The following is a 10,000-nucleotide window of genomic DNA, read 5'->3' as shown; positions in this document are numbered from 1 at the left end:
GGCCTTGTGTCTACTGTGGCTGCCTTGCGTGCTGTCTCGCCCTACCGAGGAGGCCACATCAAAGCTCACGTCCTCGGAAGCTGACCCAATCAAGGTCAAGGAGATCGACCCTGACGACGAGCGGCCGCGGAGGTCTCCCCAACAATGGGGCTTTCAAGTCATAGGTAAGTAAGGCTGTAAAGTATACTTGGGACCTGTTGAAAAGTTTACCTGTTTCTCTGTTTTCATATCTCCCTGTAAAAAATCCGGACAAATGTTTATTTAACAAAATGACTATAGAAAAGATTACCGTGAAGGAATGAATGGTCTTTCATTTCTTGTTTATATTTAGTAATGACAATAATGATGATAATAATTGCAACAGCTAAAAAGGATAGTAATAATACAAAAGTATTAATAGCCTAAAAAAAATAAAAAAATAACGATAATTAAAATGGAAATAATAATAATAACATTAATGATAATCATAATGACAATGATAATAATGATAATAACAATAATTATACTACTCTTTTTCAACACAATTTGTCTGCGTGCTTGAAATACTCACTCTCACTCTCCTACAACTACGATTTGATGTCTGAATTTAATGCATGGTAGTCATTAGCCTTGAAGCCACTATCTATAACTATTAAATTGACACGGTGTACAAAGCACGAGTACTTGGTGTCAATAGTGTACCACCATTCCTTCAAGAAGTATCGTGATATCAGATATTACGTGTCACTTCCTGCCATGATCATCGATTGAGCGCTTACCGTAGACAGATGGCGCTGAAACCAGATTAGCTGATTTAGACGAAAAAAAGCGATAAACACAGGAGGAGGCCTTTATCTCCCAGATTTGTTTTACGCCACTCTACCCCAATAATAAAAATAAAATTAAGAACATCATCCCCTCTCCGCAGACCTCGGAAACCCCTTCGGCTTCCTCGCCAAAGAGAACGAGATTCCCTTCCAGACCCGAGACAAGTTCACGCCTCCCGAACACCCGTCGAAGGAAGTCCGTGAACGCATGTACGCCTTCCTCCTGCAGCGCGAAGTCCCTCCTCACGTCCATATAATCCTCGAGGACGAGCCTTACTTCGGCACCTTCGACCACGCCAAGGCAATCCTGCGGCTTCAGCATTATCGAAAAACGAACGACCTCTCGCCTCACATGCTCAAGAGTCTTCGGCCTTTCTTCCCCTTCTACAGCAGCAACTGACGAGCGATCGAGGGCTTCTGTTGCCTCGGTCCGGGAAGCAACTTTTCATGATTAAGTCGGGAAATAGGAGAAGAGATGTGTATTTTTTATTGTCCTTTCGATCCTGTATAGATATGTGTACAAAGGTGTGTTTATTAATGGTTCAGATATGATGGCCTGATCAGTAGAACGGCAGGAGAACCAGCTGCTTGAATAGCAAGGAGTTTCTTAGGTATCTCGCCTATCATTTTCAGTTCAGAAAAAAAATATTGTACTAGCAAGTCACTTGTAACGCGTAAATTCTACTGAGAATATTTTCTCTTGCCTGTTATCATTATAGAGAATACTAGAAGCATGTTTTTCACAATAACATTCCCTCTTACTAACACATTCCAGGGTGCGATTGCCTGTATATATGTGTAATTGATCAATGTCTCACCTACTTCATATTCCCAACCATATGCTGTTAATCTGCACCACACTTTACGACTTGTCTGGATTAAAACTTTCTACTTCATCAAGTTTTGGAAACCGTATATATTTATCAGTCTGTATAGTGTGTTGTATATATTCTATGAAAAGAAAAAACATGTCATTGTATTTTAAATATCTTGATTTTTTTTATATCAAATCAACATAATAAAAGAAAAACTTATGGGTTTATTTGATACGAACCAAACCAGCAAGAAAGTCTACAAACACCAATAGCAGGGATTGGTTAACCCTGATATCGTTTATACAAAATCATCATTGACTTAACTGGAACGTGATTATCAATCAGGCTCTGCACTAATAGACACACATGCACACACAAAACGAACACACACACACACAAAACGAACACACGAACACACACACACACACACACAAAACGAACACATACATACACACACACACACACACACACATATATATATATATATATATATATATATATATACACGTATACACACACACACACACACACAGGTACACACATATGAATATATATATATATATATATATATATATATATATATATATATACATACATACATATATATACACATACATACATATATATACACATACATACATATATATATATATATATATATATATATATATATATATATATATAATCTACGTGTATGTGTGTATGAGATTCGTGTCCTGCTCAGGAAGGGTTGTTATTTATGTGTATCAATGCAACATTGCATTATTCCGCTTTTCATAAATACCTCAGTATATCTGACTGACAATTTACATCGAGTGCCCACGGGAAGTGTGTGTAAAACTCGCTTTCATATTCTAGTATGAGTGTATAGGCAATATCTATGGAGCTAGTTAGGTCCTAGTTCCTTTCAGTGGGTCGACTGGTATGGTGAGTTCAGTACTGGTAATCCTGGGTCATACCTGGAGTCTGGTCAGGGAGGGTTGATTTTTATCTATATTAGTGCGCCACTGCATTATTCGATCTTTCATATGTATGTATGTATATATATATATATATATATATATACACACACACACACATATATATATGTATATATGTACATATATTGTCTAGCGTTTTTCCTGTGAATTCAGGGGCGAGGCAGGGCTGTGTTGTTGAACCACCGCTTTGCAACACTTGCATGAATTGGGTAATAAGTAGCGCTATCTTTCAGAGTCGATGCAGAGTAACACTGGGCAATATCAAGGTCACCGACATTGACTTTGCTGACGATGTTACCTTCCTATCTGAGTTTTGAAGAAGCTAGTTACAGATGACGATACATTTAGAGGCGAAGCCCTTGGGTCTCTTGGACCAATATCCAGGAATTTGGTCTTGCTAGAACTATTCAGCCGGTGTGTGCTTACAGCGATTATATCTATGCAAACAAAGATTTACAAATCTTGGTACTATACTGCAGCCCACGACTCAGGGCTGTCAGACCAGGAAGTCAGAAGCCGGATTGACCTGGCAGAAAATGCCATGACCTCGATCGACGTGAGTATTTGGAAATTACTATACTTGTGCAAGAAGAACAAGCTGCGCGTCTTCAAGGACCTTATACATCGTGACAAGTTAGAGATAGGCTGTGGACCTGCCTGGCGGATTCCCCAGAGGAACCTTCGTGGCTTAAAATTCTTTCTAATTGTTCAGTTATGCACTGCTGGCGGGGATGCATGTGCAAAATAGTACATACATACCATGTCCACTATGGATTTAGTTTATTAGTTGTTTATAAACATAAAGTGCTCTACAAGTGCTTAGTCACCAAGGAGTCAATACCAGGTCTACCTATATCACCCGTTTACACTTTTCCAAGTATTATTTTGATTTATTCTATGGTGCTCTCAGTATTCTTAATAATGATAAATGATAATCATTAATTAGTCAGTAATAATAAAACAGGACTGATTAGAATTAGAAAAAAATCCTGAAGATTCAAAGAAAGAGGAAATTGGGTGAGGTTACATAGGCTTATTAATCAACTCCTTGCTGACTGAGAACTTGTTGAACTATCAATGCGTAAACATATTTCGCAAAACAAAACTGCAGTGGGTGAACATATATTTCAAACACTGTCTAAGGTATTTGTTTTGTTCATTTTTTTTTCACCCACTGTTTGTATGCTGTTCATCCCGGACAATAAAAACATCTAAGAAATTATACTTTATCATACTTTATGTTGATCAAACAGTTCCTAAGGTTCTAACTTTATCTACCTGTATCTATATCTATCTATTTACATATGCATATGCATATGCATATATATATATATATATATATATATATATATATATATTATAAATGACGTAGTGTTCTGCAGTTCCAGGAGAGAAACCATTCATGACATTACATAATCCAACAGTTCACTTATCAACCGTTTCGAGCGAAAACATCTGTAAGGCTTTCTGTCGAGGGAAAGCCCGAAATCATCCAGCCAAGCGGCGGATGGCGGCTTAGGGCCGAAAGAATGAGGGAGGGGGCCTGTTCACTTCCCCTATGAGGAGACTTGTTGTCCCATGACCAAGGTACGTATCCCTTGAAAATAGGGTCTGATTATGGTGTTCTTGACAATCCCTTTTGAATGGATAAGGAACAAAAACAAAAGCAAAGCACCACTGGTAATGAAAATATAGATAACGAATAAGAATACGAAATCAAGTTCTGAAGGAATGGAAGCATTAAAAAGGGACTTAAGGGTTTTAAGATTGGGGTATCCCTGGTGCTGGTCAATGTTGAAAACCTTAGGTAGTAAAGCCTATGTAAATTTTAAAGAATCCACGTCCAGCATTTCCTAACTGACATGTAAAAACGCCTCATATACAACCTTTTCTTGCTGATCCAGCGATACCACAGTAAACCAGGGCAATCCAGGGTACACACAAGCACTAAGACCAGAGACAACTTTATACAGGCTGGGCCACGTCACTTTGGCAACTGTTACTTGAACAAAACCAGAGTACACGTACTTGAGACTATTTTATGTAACAATAGGGTTCATTGATTATAAATAACAATAAAAAGATTAAGCAAACAAGTGAAAAACTTACTGAAAGATACATCGGAAACAGATTGATAATGTATTAAAAACATCTTAAACAAAAGTCAGTAACAATAAACTCAATTATTAAAAAAAAAAAAAAAAAAAAAAAAAAAAAAAAAAAAAAAAAAAAACGAATAAAGATAAAATCAGTCAACAATACAGAAGGTATCCCGAGTGTCCTCTGTGAGCCTCCATTAATTAGTAAAAAAAATTAAGAAGGCAGGCCGTAAATATAAAAACACAAACAAAAATAAAAAAAATAAAAGTTGATATCTAAGGTTAATAAAAGAAAATGTATCATTAATAAAATTTAGGATTTAAGTAAATTTAAAAGAATATAAAAACCTTAAATAACGTAAAATGGGTATTGTAGAATAAGGGGGGGGGGGGGGGAGTTCGTTATGAAAATAAATTACCTAAAAAAAAACTGTTTAAGCATAAAGTAAAAGGAAGAAATTATGTAAAAAAAGTGAAAAACATTTAGGTCCCCATCTACCATTAAAAAAAGACTTTACATTGAATAAAGAACGATAAAACCTCTTATTCGCCACTTAAGGATTCGGAGCATTCGAAGCTCAAGGAAGGAAACTCGGGAAACACTAATTCCAATATTTTTTTCATTTATACATGTTTCAACAAAAACCCTAGCAGCAACAGAGTGTAATCGTGTTGCGTGGGCGGGAATCCTCTCCAGCATGTTCGAGCGCCGCCCGCTGTATTACCCAGGTTCGGAGCAGGATTCGGGACCAGGTATCAAGAGTGTCGAGGGGACAGGTAGGGTATTAAGGTGGGGGATAGGGGGCAGGTATGAGGACGTAAATTTAAGATAGAGGACGAAAATGAGGGAAATAAAAGCAAGCCAAGAGATGGAAATGAAAGAAACGAGCACGAAATTTACGGAGGAATAGAAAAGGTAGAAAAGGAGGAGATGAGTATGCGAGAAGAGGACACAGAAGTACGTAGATCACGAAATAAAAGAGAAAAAATGAACGAAAGGAGTGAATGGGAGAAACGAGAAATAGAAAACGAGAGAAAAGGATAAGATCGCATAACGAAGGACCGGGGAAGTGGGGAAAACAAGGAGGAGATTAGAAAGTAGAAAGTAAGGGATGAACGTAAGATTAGGAAAAGAAAGGGGAAAATGAAAGGGAACGAAAGAAATGAACGAGGAAGGAGTGGGAGCAAGAGAACGAGAGAAAGTAGTTAGAAGAGACGGAAGAGAGCGAGTAGAATAAATAGGATACAGGTTTCAGGAGGATGATATGTGAGATGGAGGAGGAGGAGGAGGAGGAGGAGGAGGAGGAGAGAGAGAGAGAGAGAGAGAGAGAGAGAGAGAGAGAGAGAGAGAGAGAGAGAGAGAGAGAGAGAGAGAGAGAGAGAGGGGGGGGGGAGGGAGGGGGAGTGGAAAAGGTTGGAGAAATGGGAATAGGGAAGACTAAAGCAAAGGGGAGGTGTAGGGGGGACTAAGGGAAGCAAGGGTGACGAGAAGGATAAGGGGGGGGGGGGGAGGTAAGAGGTTATGGTTCAGCATGGGGGGGAGGGGTCGGAGACCTTACACAGCGCCCATAATCTCTTCATTTGTCGATTCGAGATAAAAAAATAATCATGTAGTGGAGGTTAGTTGCTAAGTAAAACACTTTTTTCTCTAAGAATTCTAACCAATAATGTTTCATTTACTAAACGAAATCTAGCACACATCACATTAGAACGAATCGTGTAGAAAAAGTAAACAGTGAACACGCGTTCAGAAAGAGATCTCGTGAGAGAGATGTTAGGAAATTATTAACGCCTCAACTGATGATGTACTGTGCAAGTCACAAAATAAACCTTTTTAAGAACACAACGGGACTAGATAGATACTTAACAATTATGACTAATTTCTATGTGCAGACTCCTCTCCCTTGACTGACTCTTGACCTCTGCACTTTTCTTACATGTCAGGAGTTTCGGACGTGTTTCCTTTCTACTTTGCTGGCGTGCATGTCTCTCTTCCTTGTAGCTTACACGCACAAGAGCCGCATGTCTTTTTTCTGTTGTTTCAGTCAGGAAAGGTTGAATTTTGATGTTCCATTTTTTCTTAGTTTTGTGTCATAATTGTAATAAACTTAGGAACATATCTTGATCCAGAAATTCGAATTTATATTAATATACTTACCGTGCATCTGTGGCCCTCATTGCAGTCCTCCTGAACAATTCTCAAATTACTGTACTTAACCGACTTGTACATTACGACAATGTCTGGTCTCGAATGTAAGAAGCATGCATGTGAAAATGCCATCGAGCTCAAGGTTGCTCCAGAAATATAAACGACAGACAAGATGATTGCAGAGTCACGTCCACTCTGTATCTTCAGGAAAATGCAGCTCTCCAGGCTCCTCGATACGTAGCTATTACACACAAAAACACACAAAAACACAATGTGTGTATATATGTATATGCACACGTACATGTCATAGCACTCGTCTGACAATACCTAGCACTTGTCTTCTCTCGTATTATGACGATTGACCCAACATTCAAATAAAAGGATAAGAAAGGTAATTGATGTTGCAAAGTATTATAGAATATTATAAATTACTTGCGAATCCATAGTCTCTTACTACGTGAATTACCACACATACCCAAAAGTAGTTGGAAAATCAGGGATACTAACAATTTCCTAGCGTTAACAAAATTTCAAAAAGTATCGTTGTTTGTGCCAGAATGTTTAGCATAATTTTCTAAAGATAGTTCTCTGTATAACTGTACATGAGCATGCGTATGTAGTATGTATGTCTATCTTTATCTATCTGTATCTGCCAATAGAAAAATATATTTATATCGAGATCTATGGCTTTGTCAGAGGTATCTTAGGGAAAGGGGACTGTTTGCCCTCCTCAAGGGCCACAATTCTTTTTCTTCTTTTTACTAAAATACACCTTTCCAAGTGTAGTTATGCTTTAGCTTAAAAGTGCCCCTAGAATAGCTATTTTCAAGGTTTTAAACCACATAGAAAAATCATTAGACATTATGCCATATGGGTCCATATAGCTGACTACGGTAATGTCAAAACAGAAATGTCTTCATGGGTTTCAATATACTTTTGCAAAACTAAAGATAAATTTAACAGATTATGTGAAATATACAATGTTTTCTGCGTGATCTTAACACCGTTTTCTATGATGAAATATTTAAGGGTATCTGTATTAAGAAAAGTGGCAACATTTCTTTTTGTGTTTGCCGTTATGGGCAAACTGCTTGTTCGACTATTGAGCGCGAGATTGGGGAGGGCTGCCAGGGCGACCGTTGCAAGGGCAGAGGACCGCTAGCTGGCGAGGAAGACAAATGTATGGCCGGTAGCTTGCCAGTTCCACCATTCCGTTTTCTGTCCATTCCGTTCCCGTATTTGCTCCCTAATCATATATCCCCCCTTCTGTCCTCACCCATTTCCTTGATTATTTCCATCCATTCCTTCAATATCCACGTTTACACTGATGGCTCTAAATCCACCTCTGGTACTGGTTTTGCAGTAACCTGCCCAATTCGCACATTCCTCTCTTCTGAATCCAGTGCCCTTACTATGGGATTGTACGCACTCCTTTTCGCCTTAACACATATACTGGCTAACTTCCTCCTCTTTCACTATTTTTACTGACTCCTTTAACTCATTACCTCTCATAAAGTTTATGAACTCGACCATATCCCTTGTCTGCAAGATTAAGGACTGTTTATTCCACCTGTCTACCCCAATGTGGAGGGTCACCCTTCTTTGAACCTCAGCCCTTGCTTTAACTAATTTTGTATGGTCTCTTCTTCTCTTTTTCTTTTCCTCATCCACTTCTGTCCACTTACCCAAATTGTTAACTCATACCCTTTTCGACACAATACTTCATCATGATGCTCTGGGGCCTTTGTCTAACATATTTGTTTGAACCATTAACCAGTCTGGGAATTAAAAAAATATCGCCTTATGATTTCGCTCTTAAGCATCACCCTATCGCTGTATTCTGAAGACGCCGCTAATGGCTTTAGATGTTGATGCGGCAGAACATTTTCAGTCAAATATGTAATGTTTCTCTTTCAGTTCTGCTGTCCTGCTTTCCCCGACCTATCCTCCCTTCACCGACCTCCCAACCTGTCAGACATCCTTACGAAATACTACACTTTCTGCTTTGGCAACCTGTTCTCCTTTCTCAGACATACATAGCCTTCACTTTATCTAATCCCCCTTACCTAATCTTACCTTAACCCATTCACTCATCAACTCCTTTATCCATCTTTAACCTTTCCAGTGCTACTCTAGACTAATGGTGTATAACAATTAATCACTACACCTTCCTATAGTGCTACATGGCCTTAGATGTCAGGCTTTTAACCATTAACCATGGCCGGTAGCTCTGCCTCGGCGGGCTTTTGTTAGTTTTTCTTTGTGTGGAATGATTTTTGATAAAAACAAGAGGCAAGTATCCTTTTTTCCCTCGCTATGGAACCACAGTATCTTAAATATATTTAGTAAAAATCAGAAAGCCATCAGTAATTTTTGTGCTTAGTAGTAACTGGTATGTCCCAATCTTAAAATCCAAAATCGTTTGAGTCGCCAAAAATCGAAACTGAATTTACCTTTTCCGTTGCTGCAGAGTTTAAGTGCTTCTGATATTTTCCTCTTTATCAGTCAGGGAGCCTCCGACTTCTAAAACCCAAACTTTGTGTGGACTCATAAGGATAAGTCCGATATGCAAAGTCTCAACCGGGCTATCCCACCCGCCGTGGTGCCCAGCCACAGCAGTAACCTCCAGGCGACAATTGCAACTTCTCGCGCCTGAGCGCGGCGCGAACCGCCGACCCCTCCGATGAGAGGCAGACACGTTATCGGTGTGCAGTGTGCAGTGTTTACTCAACGTCCCCTCCGAACCAGATCTCTAGTACGCATGCGCAATGGCAGCGCCTAGGGTCAATTTTAAATACATTTTTACTCCTACCAATTATAGTTAACACGTAATTACAATTCATGAAATCATCAATTCCATGAAATTGGCATTAACTTTTATTCTTAGTAACAACGAAACACGTTGACATTTTATATGCATTCTAGTTAGGTGCGGGATATCAAACTTCAAATATAACCCTCAAAAAAAAAAAAAAAAAAAAAAAAAAAAAAAAAAAAAAACGAAATGAAAATACCAGAGAATTACACAGAAAAGGAAACTTTATTTCCAGGTTGGGAAAACATTCCCATCTCATGCAATATTTCAATAGAATAAAAAAAAAAAAATAACCTCACTATTAGGTCTCAAATTCAAAGTACAAAACTTTCTAAC

The 10,000-nt window shown here is 38.6% G+C and overlaps 1 protein-coding gene across 1 annotated transcript in view; it reads left to right on the top strand.

Moving 5' to 3' along the window:
• LOC125033478 overlaps nucleotides 1–1,840 on the top strand; it is a 33,147-nt gene extending 31,307 nt beyond the window's left edge. The window contains exons 2-3 of the mRNA XM_047625019.1: nucleotides 1–164; nucleotides 908–1,840. The exon at nucleotides 1–164 is cut by the window's left edge and continues 11 nt beyond it. Coding sequence (XP_047480975.1) covers nucleotides 1–164; nucleotides 908–1,206 — 463 coding nt within the window. The 3' untranslated portion in view covers nucleotides 1,207–1,840. The remainder of the gene's footprint in view (nucleotides 165–907) is intronic.
• Nucleotides 1,841–10,000: the final 8,160 nt, after the last annotated feature.

This window comes from Penaeus chinensis, chromosome 16 (assembly GCF_019202785.1).
Source record: "Penaeus chinensis breed Huanghai No. 1 chromosome 16, ASM1920278v2, whole genome shotgun sequence".
Lineage (NCBI taxonomy): Eukaryota > Metazoa > Arthropoda > Malacostraca > Decapoda > Penaeidae > Penaeus > Penaeus chinensis.
This window is presented reverse-complemented; position numbering and strand designations above follow the sequence as displayed.